Source organism: Dermacentor silvarum, chromosome 11 (genome assembly GCF_013339745.2).
Source record: "Dermacentor silvarum isolate Dsil-2018 chromosome 11, BIME_Dsil_1.4, whole genome shotgun sequence".
In the NCBI taxonomy this organism is placed as follows: domain Eukaryota; kingdom Metazoa; phylum Arthropoda; class Arachnida; order Ixodida; family Ixodidae; genus Dermacentor; species Dermacentor silvarum.
In genome coordinates, this window is record NC_051164.1 from 63,291,205 (window position 1) to 63,308,355 (window position 17,151).

At 43.6% G+C, this 17,151-nt stretch overlaps 1 protein-coding gene across 1 annotated transcript in view; it reads right to left on the bottom strand.

The window, feature by feature from the left end:
- Positions 1-2,112: 2,112 nt before the first annotated feature.
- LOC119433347 (transforming growth factor-beta receptor-associated protein 1 homolog) overlaps positions 2,113-17,151 on the bottom strand; it is a 48,359-nt gene continuing 33,320 nt past the window's right edge. Inside the window, exons 17-22 of the mRNA XM_037700503.2 lie at positions 16,082-16,188; positions 15,296-15,407; positions 12,946-13,106; positions 10,989-11,067; positions 7,779-7,969; positions 2,113-2,492 (exon numbers count right to left, since the gene is read on the bottom strand). Of these exons, the coding sequence (XP_037556431.1) occupies positions 2,348-2,492; positions 7,779-7,969; positions 10,989-11,067; positions 12,946-13,106; positions 15,296-15,407; positions 16,082-16,188 (795 nt within the window). The 3' untranslated portion in view covers positions 2,113-2,347. The remainder of the gene's footprint in view (positions 2,493-7,778; positions 7,970-10,988; positions 11,068-12,945; positions 13,107-15,295; positions 15,408-16,081; positions 16,189-17,151) is intronic.

Genomic DNA, 17,151 nt, shown 5'->3' on the forward strand with positions numbered 1-17,151 from the left:
AAGCACAGTGTGGCCGGACGACTATAGGCAGTCGCGGGCTGCGCACATGTAGTAGCAATCAGTTGCAACATTGTAGGAGGATGCTATGCATTATGATTTTGTGAGGGCCACGGAAGCAGCGAGACACAGAGCTCACTCTAGTTAGTTTCATTCAACCGTCTACCTAAAATTCCAGAGCGCGACCGTCTACAAAGTCAAGTGGTCGTGTCGTCTGCTATTTTACACACGAAAATACGGCGTCGCGTACGTCCCTCGGCAGTGTCGGCCCACAACGTTTAAGAAGGCGCAAAAGAACTGCGTACATACAAAATTGGTGGCAAAATACTGGATATATATAATAAACCTAAGTGCAAATCACCAAGGTGATTTCAGCGGTCAAACCATCTTGGTAACAATGTACGCACCTACCTCATAAAAGTAGCTCTCTCAAAGACTAAACCAAGCTCAAGCAGCAGAATCCCAATGTCACATGCAATCAACAGTAATACCGTTCCGTTTCCCCAGCTTTTACAGTAACTTAGGCATCGCTCAAAGCCAGGTGGGGAAACGGTTTTACAAGAAATATCTAGAAAATGTCACCCAAGGTAACTCAAATCTCAAAGCAACTATAAGCATAATATGTTACATGCAAGATAGCTAATTTTCTTGCATGGCTTATGGATGGGCATACACCTGTCTATAGCTGAATGAATCCACAACAGCTACCACTATGAAATGCTGGACCTTGAGTATGAACAAGTGCCATTCAAATTTAGTTGTAATAGGTCATTGTGCCATCTTCCTTCCATGTAAAAACTCATTCTTTCCTTATTTTTCATTCAGCTATGCACAAAATTAATATTTGTCTGTGGCAGACCTGTTGGAACTTATGTGCCATATTGCTACTGCCTTGGTTACAAGTTGGCACAGAAGCTTCAAGCCCACCCTTTGTTCATGCATCTTTGCTTATTTTTTATTTTTCTTGCATATAAAGGACCTCACAGTTACATATATCTGGTATTTCCCAAGTGAAGTTTAATCATTCCTCATTAGTTTTAACTCCGATACTATACACGCAGTATCCACGTTGACAAACAATGGTTAGCCTCCCTACACAGAACCACTTTAAGTTTGCCGCATTGCAAATGGTTTCTTGTGTGCAGAGGACTTCCAACGGTGTTTTCTTTCTTCCATGAAAGATGGTGGTAGACATTCAAACATTGCTGTCTTTATTGAATTACATTAATTCCAGTCATAATTCTGTGTTTGAACCATATTATTGAAGCATATCAGGCTAAAGTTATCAATGTTGGCAAGTTTTATTGAAAAATAAAAAAGGAAGCAAGTACTTAAGTGCTTAATGTGCAGAAACATCTAAAACTAGCCACATTTGTGCACTCAGCGCAGAACACTTCGCACTGTCTAACGCTTGGTGACAGTAATGTCAACATCCTCTACAAAGTAAAGAAAGAAGACATACAACAGAGAAATTACAGCTTGCATGAATCAAATGAAGTGCATTAGCTGCATGTTTACAATACAAAAAGGACATGCTGCACCACTGCAAGTTCACTGCTACACTTCCTCCTTGTCTTTAGCAACAAACACACCATGCAGTAGACTTTGCTCTCTATTTTTGCAGCAACTCAAATTGAAATAAAAACATACCAAGGTCACCTTTTAGCACTCTACGCTAATATCAAATTCCACTGGCCAATCTACAAAAAGTTTTGTTTGTTTTTTACTGGTCGATTAACAGTGGCTTTGATCTTTCCACTGGCCGTTTCTGATCAACTTAACTTGCAGCTGATCACATCCTCACTCTGCTTTTGAATACCAGATATAACCGGTTGCATTCTGCCAGCAGATTGTGATGGCACCCACTGCAATCCAGCGTGGAGCATTGCGTTTTCATCCTGCAGATTTGAATTTGCAAAATCTGAGTCAGATGCAAGTGCTTACTGGAAGGTTCAGGCAACTCCTCCAAAGGAATGAGTGGAATTTGTGACAAGACCCTTTCTCTAATACTATTTTAAGAAGGGCACAATCGACGATCCGTCGTAAGTACCACTCCTTTCCAAAGTGTTGTCGGGCATGGAACGCAGACATGAGCCAAGAAAATAAATACATTTATTTGCAGACAGCACGTAAAACACTGTACAAGTCGGAACTCTGGTTGGGGGAGTAGGGGGGCCCAACGACAATGCAGCGTGTTCGCTTTCCTTCGTTTGTAATAGCTTCAGAAGACACAAATGAAGAGTCGTTGCACTGCGTCAGCATATCATGGAAACGTGAGACTAGACCTTTCGTAAAGATCTAAAGTGCCCCGATGTCAAGCCTACAGAGACTAGCATCGAACCAGCAGTCATCATCTGGGGCTGGTCTGCGAACTGTCCTTGGAATGTCCTTGAGCACCAGCCACATTTTTCATGCAGTCAACATGTACAATGGATCCATTGGGGCACCAGGCAAATGAAGGCTCCTGGAAATTTCTCTGGCAGATGGCGCACGTCCTGAGTTGAAAAGAAAGAATAGCATTGAAACATTTCTTTTTACCAATAAAGTTCAGGCCAGCTGTTGTGAAGAGTACAATTAAAAGTGAGCATCAGCATTTTTTTCATGATGATGCTAGTTGGTTGGACATCCTCTGTTGTACAGCTCAAAACAGACGAAAGAAAGGAGAACACCAGCACCTGTGATCACCAGACGTACACCAGCACTATGTAGACTCTGTGTTCTGCCCTTAATACTTACCCTACCAAGGGGAAGATAGATTTTTTGTAGGTTATGCCAGATTTTATTTTCTGAAGGAACTACTGCCCTCAATATCTTATGTAATACATAAACAAAAAGCAGAAGTAGAACACTTTTCACGCATAAAAGCTTTATTAACGAGATGGTTGTCCTGAAATACATATAGATTGCCAGAATCAAGATTGTGGGATAAAACCAAACAAAGTTTGTAAAGACACACATGTATCAACTAAGAAAAAAATATGACAAAAATTATGAGATATACAAAGTGTATCGCCATCTAATAGGCACTATCTCCGAAAAAATTGAAATTTTTTGCTGAACAGGTATTCCGCTATAAAAATTTAACTGCAAGCACTACAGTTGGGCCCGCTCGGCTGCGGCAGCTGATGTTCCGGGCTGGTTTGCGGTGTCATAGCTCTCACAGTCAAAGTCCGATGAAAAGGCAGCATCTGCAGACTCGCTGCTGCTCAATCCATTGATAAAATCAGCTGCAGAAGCAGCAAAATCACGAGATTTATGCTATTTCAAAACATGCGCGCCGCTCGCGGAGGCAGCCATTCTTGCTTTCTACTTTGATAATCATGAAACCAGGCCCCGCACATTCCCTCAAGTTCCAGCGATCGCCAGAGAGAGTGAAAAATCAACTGCGGCGCGTTCCAGCATGAAGCGCGTAAAGTGGACCTACTGTAATTTGGTCGTATACTATAATTCGTATTTTTCCTGATAGAACTGCTCAATGCAGCTAAATATTTGACCTATAGAAGTAGATATAATAACCGACAAAGTAGTTAATATATCATTTTTTTTACAAAATAAGCAGACCATTGTTTTTATTGGTCTTCTGTTATTAAAGTCTGTGCTTTATTACATGAATAAAGTTTTTGAGACCTCATTCATGTGTGATAAGCAGCAGCCCACTGGTATCAATTGCAGTCCGTGCCGTTTATCGATTCAAATTGTATGGCGGTAATATTTGCGAACGGGGTGGTCGTTTCCTTTGAGCAGCATCACGCAGGTTTGTTTTAATTAGAAACCAATAATATCTACACCAGTTTATGCCTCCAACATTTGATAGCCGGCTATAAGCGAGTGGGCTTAAAGGGACACTAAAGGCAAATACTAAGCCGACGTGGACTGTTTAAATACCATACCAGAAACCTCACAACGCTTGTTTCGTGCCAAGAAAAGACTTACTTTACGAGAAAATTGCATCTGAAGGGTCCAAATACATTTATCGCAAGTCAATTCTGCCGGCACCCAATTGGGAAGTGGTGCCATTGCATACGCCATCACCGCTCATTGCTGCTGTCGATGAGTAAAACGGCGCCTGACAGACGGCGGAATAGTTTTTTGCATAAAACGCAGAAGCGCCCATGGAGAAACCGAGCCAAGACAGAGCGGTGGATTCGCTGCTGCAGCTGCTTTTGGTCAAGTGGTGTGGATCGTTTAGGCATCCTGCGAAACAATGCTGGCATGCCTAGGGACAAGTGCACACAAAACGAGCAAATTTCTCCTCCGTAGCACCTAGGCAAAGTCAGACATTCAAGAAGCAAACGCCTCCAGATTTTCTCTCTCGCACCTGCTCGTACTCTGCCTGCGCACAAACGGCTAGCGATTCCTGAAATGAGACACTCGTGCGCAGAAGGTATCAAAAGCGGTGTTTCAAACTATTAACAGCAGGCGGCCATTTTCGCTTTCTACTTGACGATCGCGAAAATTCAGAGTGCATTCAAAAATCGCCGCCTAGCGTGAAAAAACGCAAGCTGCTTAGAAAACAAAAATATAGTTCTCCTTCACGTCCGATAGCGCAGTGTGTCCGTGAGCAGCATGGAAAGTCTCGAAAGCAGCGTTTCAAACCATCGATAGCAGGCTAACAATGCCAAATGGGTGCAGTAGGGCAAGAGTTAATGATAATCTCTTCTGTGCTGCACTAGAGAAAGCACATGCAAAGCTGACTGGCTAGAACTTGTTCCTCTTTGAGTGCAAAGCTCGTTACATTATCTTACTGCAACAGGAGGCAATGAAACAACATGGAACGCAATGGTCAAGACTCCATGTGCTCTTTCAAAGGCCACTTTTTCTTTTTAATGTGACTGACCGTCACAGGCTTTATCATGAAGCATAGTGAAGGTTATAGATAAAATACTGCATGGACAAGGATCAAGGCATTTAGGAAGCAATCATCCACAAAAAAGGTCAGGACAAGCTTATAAAAGAAAGCTTGCACACACGACAATTGGGCCTCTATGCTATCTGCTATCACTCAATGAGTGAGCCACCAGGCCACGTCGGTTTACAAGTGCCCGACTCAAGCACACAATCTGATTGTGTGATGATTTAACCCAGTTCGATAATGTGGCATAACAAATCATGGCATAATCCATGAGGTCACACAAGAACCTTGTTTGTATTATGAGTTGTTGCTGGAAAATGAAACAACAGGTGTTTTACTGTGGCAATTTTTTATTTCACCGACAGTTAACATGTCAAGTCATAAATACTCAACAAAGACCGTGGATTATACATATGTTAAAGCAATAAGAAAGCCACATGCATTGTCTTAACTTTCATTTGTCCCTTTTGCTTGTTATGCCTGTTTTGGTCCAAAGCACAACTACACTGTGAGAATGTATGATGGATGCAGAGTATGTAGTATCACTTTCTGTGTCTCTATTGATAACTACTGATACTGGTGAAAACAAACAGCGTGACGGGACTAGAAGATGAAGAAATTGACAATGCAAACTCTTTCCCTACCATGGGGAAAGTAAGTGTTTTTTGTATGATACGGCAGATGTCTTTTTCTGAAGTAACTACTGCACTCAATATCTAATGTAATACATAAACAGAAAGAAAAATGAATGCACTTTTCACTCATAAAAGCTTTATTAATGAGATGCAAGTCATAAAAAAGATATAAATTGTTAAAATCAAGATTGTGCGATAAAGTTGACCAAAGCTTGTAAAGACACGCTTGTACCTACCGTATTTACACGATTGTAGGTCGACCCATTTTTTCAAATTTGGCAATCCAATGTTGGGGGGTCGACTTAGAATCGAAACCGAACCGTGTACCGCTAGTAACGGCAAGAGAAACGATAAATCAGGGGCGCTACGGCGTGGTTGCAACTGTGCACCTACGTTTTTATGGTTACGGTAGAAGCGTAGCGTAATAATTTACTGTATTGCATACATTTTGATTGCGCGCACCACGAGCGCACGGCTCTTGTGGGAGCATCGATCATGGAAGAGCCGCCGTTTAGGGGGTATTGGTAGATGGCGGAAGAGCCGCCGTTTGGGGGGTATTGGTAGCTGGTGGAAGAGCCGCCGTTAGGAGGTATTGGTAGTTGGCAGAAGAGCCGTCGTTTGGGGGGTATTAGTAGTTGGCGGAAGAGCTTTATATACGATTGTTTTCGAGGGCCGCTAGCATCTGTCACTTCTGCTGTTGTGCTGAATCGTCGCGCCTGTCATGAGTGCCAAGAACTTTCGGCGCTCGTTCTCAGCAGCGTTCAAACGGGCTGCTATCCTCCATGTTGAGGAAACTAACAACAGCGCAGCGGGACGCAAGTCTGGAGTCAGTGAACGTGTGGTGCGGCAGTGGCGGCTTCAGCGCAAGAAAATTTGGCCTCTCTGGCTACTGTGTGCGGGTGGGTCCTCTCTGCGTGAGGGGCTGTACCGCGCGATGTCGTGGTGCGGTCGTTCGCGAAGTGTGGGCTCACTTTTGATGACGACGTGCGTTGGGACCGCAGCAGCTATGACTGCAGTGAGGTCAACTCTAGTGACGATGAGTAGTCTTAGCAACCCCATCAATAAATTTCCCTTGTGTGAAATGCACTCGCGTGGTTTTTCTCCCCCCTCCCTCCCCCCCCCCCCAATGTTTTTTTTTTTTGAGACATGCAATTTTGGGGGGGTCGACCTACATTCGAGTCGACTTACAATCGTGTAAATACGGTACTAAGCAAAAAAATGTAATGAAAATTATGAGATATACAAAATGTATTGTCGTCTATTAGGCACTATCTCTGAAAAAATCAAAATTTTTCTTTGAACAGGTATTTTGCTACAAAAATTTAACTGCAAGCACTACAGTTGGGCGTGTCGAGCTGCAGCCGCCGATGTTCCGGGCAGTTTACGTCGTCGTCGCTTTCAGACTGAAAGTCTGACGAAAAGTCAGCATCCTCCGACTCGCTGCGATTCGATGTATCGATAATCAGCCGCAGAGGCAGCGGAATCGCAATATCTGCGATCTCCCGAAGCGCCCATGCCGTTTCCGGAGCCGGACATTTTTGCATTCGGCTTTGACGATCGTGAAACTTCGGAGCGCGTTTAAAAATCCCCGCTTGGCCGGAGAAAAGCGAACTGCTTAGAAAATAAATATATAGTTTCCCCGTCCGATGGCGCAGTGTGTCCGTGAGCAGCCCAGAAGGTCTCTAAAGCGGCGTTTCAAACCATCGATAACGAGCGGCCATTCTTTCGTTCTCCTTTGATGATCGCAAAACTTCAGCGCGCGTTTAAAAATCACTGCTTCACGGGAAAAAAGCGAACTGTTTAGAAAACTAAAATATAGTTCTCCTCCTTCAAGTCCGATAGCGCAGTATGTCCATGAGTGGTGCGAAAGGTCTCGAAAGCGGCGTTTCAATCCATCGATAGAGGGCTAACCATGCCCAATGGACGTGGTACGGAAAGAGCTAATCTACTAACTTGCCATTTTGAACTACTGATATGGCATTAACATTAGATCACAAGTCAGGGTCATATGCAAGAAGCAGAATTGATTCAGTGGTCACTAAATTGCAGACGGTTAGAAGACTTTCTATGACTGCAGTGCCAGCTGTCTGGCGAGAAGGAGGGGCCTGAATCCACCAACGCATCAGAAGGATGCATTTTCGAAAATCTCGAGTAGGTTCATTACAAGGAGAAAGTGCACCATTCAGTCATGGAACAATAATGTGAGATTCGTAGGTGTGACAACTTCACAAAGTGCTTCTCACGTGCTTCCCCTGGAGCACTCATGTTACACGCCAAAACCAGTCGCCACCCACCTTTCCTCTGTGAGCGTCATCGAGGTCTGGTGCAGCAGGGCCTCTCGCCACCGCACCTGAAGGTTCTCGGAGCGACGCAGGGCGCTCTCGACCCGTGCCATGCTGCACCGGTGTAGCGAGGTACGCACCGCCTTTGCCAGAAATTGGTCCATCAGGGAGACCGACCAGTCGGGTGGCAGCAGCTGCAGCACCTGCACGGCCGCAAGTAGCACAGTCAGGATTTTTGGCTGTTAAAGCGGATAGGGCATTGACCCAAAATGGGGGGTCACCCGTTTGGCACAACTCCTTGCATCTGTTTCTTGGGACAACTTGTTTTTCTGCACTTGTAGGTGGCATTGCTGTTTTGATATACGGTCAAACCTCATTATAATTAAGCTGCATATGACATGAACATACTTTTGTTTAATCGGATACTTGCTCTAGGCATATATTCGTTACACATTGATATTGGCGAGAAAAATGTGACATTTATTTTTTTATATTTTATAATTCGTCATGTCAACATTTGGTATATATTGAGGTTTAAGTGTATCAAAAGCTGCATTCTATAAACCTTAGCCTCCTTGACACTGTTTCTTTTAAGCTCCTTGGAGAAAGAAAGAGGTCCTTACTTTATTTTCCAGCTCAATTTTTCCTGAACTATCTAACTGACCAACCTCGAATTATGCTACTTCCATGAGCCTAATTTAAAGTGTTTTATTGGGAGACTACACTCTGCAACTGGCAGACAAATGGTCAGAAAAAGCTGCATGAGTTCCCCTCCCAGAATATGAGCAGTTTCACAGCAAAAACAGTACATGGCCCATGCTAACTGCACTCTGCATTTTATTTACCTCTGCAGGTGTAGGTCACTTGATTACATGTCACGCATCCTCATTTCTCGTACTTATGTGCTTCCATTTATTGGCATACCACATATTTCTCGCTGCTTGTTCACTTTTCAACAATGCTGGTGCAAGTGCACAGATTTTCTCTAAAGCCGTCTGGTGGTGATGGATTCTTGGGCAAGCCAGTTCCCGTGGCATTTCAGAGCTCTTTGGAATGGCAACAAATAATCAACATGCAAAACGGAACCGCAAGTGCAATGTGCCGTGAGAATTTCAAGAGAGAAGACTTGTTTTGAGGCAACCATGGTTAGTGTTATTGTACGTTTCACTGCATTTACTGTTTCTGTTTCACTTTTTTTTTTTTTTTGCAAGATAATTGTAAAATACGATTTTAAAGTCGAGTTGAAGCCCCTGCGAATACGACTTCAGAAAAACAAAATTTAGCGAGGATAGTTTCTTTTAAAAAATATGGCGCTAGACAATTATACTCATTGTTATTCGGTTTCAAAACAATATATAGACCCTTTTCCAAAGTTGCAAGTGTACTTCCCTGGCTTGCTTATTTGCCGAACTAATGGCGTGTCAGGTGGTGGTTCAAATGAAAACAAAGTGCTAAGTGCTCATGCTGTGACATGCCTTTTGCACAAGGTTTCATTATGGGAGCCATGGCCACGTTTTCCATGCCATAAGACAAGCAGACTGTGCTTGTACATAAAGATTGCATATATGACTGCGTTGCCATTAGCTTCGTAAACTGCCTAGCAGGAAAGCTAGCCTTACAATTACTGATAAGGGTCTGCTGACAAAGAGAAAAAAGAAATGCAAGGAGCAGGCAAACAACTGTCACCAGAAGGCACACAACGCCTGCCTACTCCTTAGGAAGAAGGGATACAAACACAGAAATGGAAAATAAAAAGAAGGGTAGAAAAAAGAAAGAACAAAATGACAGATCTCAATGACTAAAGTCAAACAAAGGCAAAGAATAGAGCACTTCTTCACTTCTGCGAAGCCTCTATTTTCAGTGGGAGATGACATGTCTTCAATGCACTAACTTTCCCTTAGTGCAGCGAGACGTTGCAACCATTGGTGCCACCAATGGGGTCAGGCATGAAGACCAATCAAATTGTTTGCAAGCAAAGAGAATTGACCTGGACTACAGCGCTCAAAGTCTCTTAAAGGGACACTAAAGGCAAATATTAAGTCAAGCTAAAGTGATAGATTAGTGCACGAGAATCTCTAAGGCACCAGTATTATCGCGAACAGAGCCTAAGTAATCGAGAAATTGAAGTAAATGCAGAACACGATTAGAGACTCCCCCGGGCCATTCAAGTACTTTCCCGATGACGAAGGCACTCCTCATTAAAATTCTGTCACTAGTACTCAACCACTCGTTATAAAAACATCATTGTATTGCATTAAAGATGAATGAAAATGCTACTTGTTCAGTTCTATTTCATTTTCAGAAAAAGGAACTCTTTGACATTATCCTTGACAACGACACGGGCGGACGAAAGCTTTCGTTTTCAGTTCGACTCTGCGCCGCTCGCGCTTTCGCGTTTCAGTAGTTTCGTTATCATGTAGTGCTGCGCTGGTTTTGATGGCTTGCAAAGCTCACACAAACTGCAAGTAGCAGAGAATTCCACTTGCATGTGGTGTCACAGGATGCCCAAATGGTCCACGCCACTTGACCAAAAGCAGCTGCAGCGGCGAATCCATCGCTCTGTCTTGGCTTGGTTTCTCAATGGGTGCGCATTTGCGTTTTATGCAAGAAACCATACCGCTGTCTGTCAGGGCGCCATTTTACTCATCGACAGCAACAAAGGGCGGTGATGGCGTATGCAACGTCACCACTCCCCGATTGGGTGGCAGCAGATTTGAATTGCGATAAGGTGTATTTGGACCCTCAAGATGCATTTTCTCGTAAAGTAAGTCTTTTATTGGCACGAAACAAACGTTGTGAAGTTTCTGGTATGGTATTTAAACAGTCCACGTCGACTTAGTATTTGCCTTTAGGGTCCCCTTAATTTAGCAACATACTGTGTGGTAGGCACTAAATGCACCCTCATCTTTGATGAAACACCTCTTACCAAAGACTACACCTCTTGCCAAAGACTAAGCCAAAGACTAAGCCGAGCCATACTAAAGGCCCGTAAGCTGCCTGCTCCTCAAGACGCGCGAGTTTCCTTGAACCCTTCCCATCACTTCTATCCCCGCCATGTTAAAGTTTCACTGTGCCACTTAGAGGTGCTAGAAAGTGTGAATTGTGAACTGAAACGACTTCTTGAGCATATGAAACTGAACTTTCCAGCTGAGTGAATGCAAATGCAACTCAGTGGCCGCTGATTAGTGCCATGCGTGTGTGAATGAAATGCATTTTTCGTACCTTCACAGCATCAAATTCAGCCACTTCACTGTTTAGCAGCTGGATAGCAGCCGGCAGTAACGCTTCTTGGTCATCCTTCCTGCAGAATCAAAAACATAATGTATATGCCCGAGTAAGTGCCACAACTTGGCAACCAAAAGTCCTGAAAAAAAAAAAAAGTGGCCCTTACAGGGCACCATAAGTGATAACCTGGGTAGACGGTGCAAGACAGTGCAAACTACAGGACAAAGAGAAAGAAGGGCACGACGAGCGCTGACTAAGAACTGCAGGTTTAGTTGAAAAACATTAATTACAAGGGCAATGGTAAATGCATATGCATCTGTAAACAAGCTGTAAAAAAGCCATGTGCACCAGCTTGCTCTCAAGGGTTGGAAGCAGATAATAATGCAAACAGATCATGCCCCCTCTTATCAGCAACACGGTTGTTTCTGCGAAAAGCCAATTCCTTTTTCAGCAAGGACCAAGGATGGCTGGCTGATGCAGAGGAAATTTTCTTTTTCCATGAGAAATGCTTTGCGTGTTGTTTTGTCGGGGTGGCGATTCACAATCTAAATTTCAGTGTGGATGTGCAGTTTTATTATGAAGGACAGCTTGTGACTTATCAGTGAGCAGTCCCGAGATCATGCGTATGAATTGGAGTGACGGCTGTTGAAGTGGCGTTAAGTTTGTCGCCGCGTATCCAACACAATATGCATGCCTCCTGGCGGCTAATCGGCCAACCTTGCACATACTTTTGCACTTTCCTAAATATGCACTGCTTTTCATGCCGTTCCCTCTGTCCGCATCGCATTATCATTTCGACCAATCCTGTCGACTTGGACGAACCTCGGACCAACAAAGGCGGTCTTGGCCGACGCAGCACTGTACTGCGAAATTGCCGTGTTCGGGCGCTGTCTGTGCGATCCCTGTATCGGTCCGACATCGGGGAGCGCATGCTCACTTGTGCGGCATCAAGCATGAGGGCTCCACAGAGCAGGTGACATGCAGCATTGCACAGGGAAGGAGATTCTGTAAGAGTCCACCTAGTGGACACGTCCAGTTCCTCTGCTGCTTAAGTGCTGATTGGCTGTGGCGCCTGGCTCCTGTTGAAGCGCACCCCAGCCCAGCCAATCAGAACTTCAAGAGCAGACGGAATGGACATGTCCATTAGGTGGACTCTTACAGAATACCCCCCCCCCCCCCCAGGTCTCCACACCGGATATACCGAATATTTGAATAGTAGATATTCGATTAGCAAATCAAACTTATTAGAATGTTCGCTATAACATTCAATTTGGTGATATTCGAGTATTCGCACACCCCCTAATATTTTGACAATCTTGTCTGAAGATATATTTGCAATATTGCGCAGCATGTCCAGTGGGAGGCACAAGAGAGAAGCCCGACTGCACAGTACTCGCCTCATACATGGTGGGTTTAGGCGTTGGCAATACGGCGTGTCACAATACGGCGTGTCAACATTCACCTTCAGATGGGTTCTAATCGAAGTTTTTATTTCTCAATTTGTGCTCGATTTCTTAGCTATGAAAAACAACTAGCCCAACAGCCCATTTTATGAACAGTTTTATTATTCTTCTATATTTTGCCAGATGCATGATCAAACTTAGCTCCAGGGTCAGTGAAGGTACTGAAATGTAAATCTGCAATTGTTGGCTGTCAAACCGTAACCATTAAGAGTGACCGCATGTGGATTGGCCTGTAACATAAACATTACATTTTGTTCACCCTGAGATGTGAATGAACTTTACATTTTTTCAAGATTACTTTTTCTGTAATGCTGCGAACCATGCTTGTAAATGCTACAATCTGCTCGCACATGCTTTGTACTATACTCTGAGCACGACTTCCTAAGCACCATCTTGAATAAAATGACATCATATGTGTGCACATGAAGTGAGCAATAGAAAAATTAATGAGAAGGGCACCACAGAGCATGTGGAGGTGAGAAAGGCCTTACGGAAGACTGCTGTCCAAGTAGACGGTGAGCAGAGTGTGGTACAGGCGGTGCCGGAAGCGCCGGTCCCGTCCTTGGGACATTCGCTGGCAGTAGTCTTCGGCTGCCTGGTAGTCCTTGAGCTGATGGACCAGGAGGCGAAGTGCCTTGTCATGGTCTTCCAGCTGCCAATATGGGTGGAAAAGATATGTGCACACTTAGTGGCATCCCAGGAAGGCAGAAAAGCTGGGATAAGTCTAGTTTTTTGAAGACAAGGACTTCTTAGCTGACTTCAGACGGGGTTGGCATAGGTAGGAGCTGGCTATTTCCAGAAAAATAAACGGTCAATAAGGTTACTTGCAGGTGTCGTATGATCATAAAAATGGCACGAGGCAATTCCTCACCGTGCCAGGAACACACAGTAATAGTCAGCAACCAAGGATACAGTAGAATCTCAATTATACAAATCTTAAGGAAGGGCACAAAAATTCGTATCACCCAAAACTTCAAAATATCGGGAAATTAAGGGAGTTGGGGGGAGGGGCAATGAAATCGACCTGTAAAATTTCCTTTTTTAAAAATAATTTTACATAATCCTAAGACCTTCCTTTATCTCATGGTGAAATATTTTGAAGAAATACGCAGCAGACCATGAGAAAATTGCAAATTTCTTGTTTAGTGTGTTAACTTCGAAACAGGGAAGAAAATTGGGCTTCGGGAGGTGCTATTGCACTGCTGATCGTGTGATCGTGGTTTTCCGTTGATGCAGCGCAGACGTCTTGGTATCACCGTAAACACAAGAGATCGGAGATTCAGATATCTACAGCGCTGTATTTCTTCATGCAAAAATAAAAGTAAGAAAAGCGAGTGTGAACCAGCATCGCGATTCATTACTGCAGTCATGTGGTGCGCAGGGAGCGCTTCTATTGGCTGACGCTAATTTGAATCACTGGCACAGTTGTTTTGAGCACGTTTTAGCAGCAGCAAGCTGCACACTTCGTGCATTCCGACGCCGACATTTTAAGATTTGCCTGGTTATCTCGAGTTTCTTTCGTTGCTGTGTTCCAGCTGCTGCCTGATAGTTGACAAGGACACGATTTGCGCAAGGTAATGGACTCTGTTTACTTTTTTCTCCACTGTCCTTGCTTCTCCGTGCCAGCTCTCCTCCGCAAGATGGGACAGAGGAGAGCTGGGTTGGAGAAGCAGGGAAAGCGGACAGCCGCCGGCTGCGAGAGTCCCATAGTAGACGTTGAATAAATTGATGTGTACGAATGTAATATGTGTATGTGATCACTATAACTTCGGGGGGAAACAAAAGAAAGGATGAACCAAATGTCAACACTAAAAAAGACAAGGTCGACGTAATTGCGTGTGAAGTATGACACAAATAAGATACGAAATGAATGAATAATGAATATGAAAAAGAGACAGAAAGACGGAACACATAGGTATTATCAACATTTAATCATCAAATGATTTGAACCACCGTGCATGTCAACATTGGGTTGTTTAGCGTCAACACTTGGTCGACACTTTTTTAAGTTCCTAGGTAGAGCTGGGTGACTGATTGATTAACCTTCCAATTAATCGATTAACGCTTTAATCACAATAAATGACTGTTATATTGAGGTCTGACTGTACGATCCCGCATAGTTCTGGGAGCTCAAAAATAGCACCTATTAAATGGCTGATTCATGTAAGTTATGCACCAAATAAAACTTACACCGTGGCTTAAGTGTTGGCTTCAAAGGCAAAGTTGAACGCCACGTTCAACTTTGCCTCTACCTCACATTCTGCACTACAGCCTTAGTGTCTGCTAATGCATTCTGTGTGCACTTTACGTGTGTTTTTATTTTACTTTACGAGAAATAATGAAAAGCAATGTGTGTTACCCGACCGAACACTGCTGACCTGCCTAGGCAGCCCACACCCACAAGCATCGCGAGCTTAAGCATGGCAGCAAAGTACAGGTAGGAAGTAAAGTAAAGCACACGTGATGGGAGTGTGTGCTGGTCGGTGTCTGGCATACTGGAAGGTAGCGTCTGAGAGTGGAGTTCCAGGATGGTAATATTGGAGAGCCCAGCACCTCCGCCAAATGTGAAGGTTCATTGAATGCCGAAGCCATGATGGGTAGAGCGGTCAGCTCTTTGTCTTCATGCACTATTATTATTGTTGTTCAGGGAAGTGTAAGTGTTTGCCACAGTAGCATGAACATGCGTGCATAACTCCCAGAAGAAACAGTGCCAAAGCATGCTTCGTCGTAACACTTAGCCATAGGACAACCTGCACACACAGATGTGCCTCACATCTCGTTCAACCAACTGAAGCTTTTTTTTTCTTTTTTTTCTGTGAAATTACGTGCACAGCCACTAACCTTGCCGTAAAGTATGGCGCACTCCTGGTGCAAATTGTGCTCCAGTGCCCTGCCCAGCAGCAGTTGCACCCGATAGGAGTTTGACGTCCGCAGCAGATGCTGCAGCTTTTCCCTACAGGACAGCGAGATTGACATAGACAACAAATAAATCAAACGTGAGCTTAAAAAATCTGTAAAAAAGAAAATATGCACTCAGTCTTCCCAGAATAAAAGAAATTATGCATATCGCATGTACATATGGAATAGTATTCCACATGATTTATCTGCCAGTGTAACTTTCTTGACTGGTTTGACTGAGTTTGAGTCGTATATTTTTAAACGAGTCAATTGTGCCATTGGGTTATAAAAATATGTGAGCGAAGAGCAAGACCCAGCTATGGTTTAAATAGGATACCTCTTTTTTCTCCTACTGCTGATCACTAGAACTTGCTAGCTAAAACTGCTCTTTTTCGTTTTTGTTTTCTTTAGGCCAAACAGATTCTTGCCATGAATTTAATGTCAGTACTGTCTGAAACTTTAGTGCTCCACTCACAACCCGTGCTGCTTTTGTATGCTTGTTTGTTGATTTATTTTATTCAACAAGTCAATCTATTTGACTTAGCCATCCGTAGCTCAATTTTGCATTTATACTCAAATGTATGTCAGGATTTCAAGTGTCACTGATTTTTTTCATATTGTCACTGTGTCACAAGTGTCACTGATTTCCCCACTTGTGAAAATCTGTTCACATGATTAAAAGCTTATGAGATGATGACTTTATTAACTCAATCAAGCTGTCCCACTCACCGAATTGGCTTCAGCCTTTCAGACTCGGTGCTTGGACCATTCTCCTTGAATAAGCGCAGCACCATATCCAGGTACATCACCGCGAGCAGGGTGTGATATTTATCATTCTATAAGAGAACGATATATAGAAACAAAGCCAAATGTATCAGCACTCGCTCGGCCACCTCGAACCCAGTGCAGAAAGTATAAACGAAACCACAAAACTCATGAGCCAAAAGTGGCAGTACATGATGCAACGAATATAACCTAAAAAATAACCCTATGTCCTGTGCGCATCATAGATAACGTAGACAAGAACAGCTGGAGGCCTCCTATGCGTTGGATAAGGTGTGCAAAAGTGCAGCATTGTCAACTCGGTGAATCCTGTGCTTCCAGCGGTGCAACGGAAAAACTCATCCACTCAATTTTGTACTGTTCCTCCTACAGTATGCAGTGAGCTGTGCTTTACGAAGACTTTTTGTCTTGGCTTACAATGTGCTACACTGGACGACATGCTCTTTCCACACTGGTCATGCATCTAGATGTGATCAAGCTCGCATAGCCCTTTATCATTTTTTGACGAGGTAAAGCCTTACTTAGCACACAATTCATACGGAAGGAAGGAAGACGACAGCGCACAATTCATACTTCCGTATGAATTGTGTGCTAAGCAAGACTTTTCCTCGACGAAAGAATGTTTCACCAACCAGTCCAAGCAGCTACTCTGTTAGTACTCTTCTATCGTTTCTGAAGGGGACACATCTAGACTCTCGATTGCAATCTAACATTCTGATCACTGATGTGGTTTAGCTTCGCGTTAGCTTGTGGACCATCTGCTGGACATTGAGTGCGGCGCTGTTGTGATTAACACAAATGCATGTGTTGTTCTTGAGTGTGTCCATTTTGATTTTTTCTTAATATCAATCTTTTTTTAATTCCCTTTATTTTTAAATATCTCTCCTATTCTTCATTATCATCTTTCTTGGTGCATTTTTCCTTCTAGAGCAGGCAGGCGTTGTACCTCTCATGATGACAAGTGCAGCTGGTTCTTTTATTACATCGCACTGTGACCGTTTTAGTGTTCACAATGA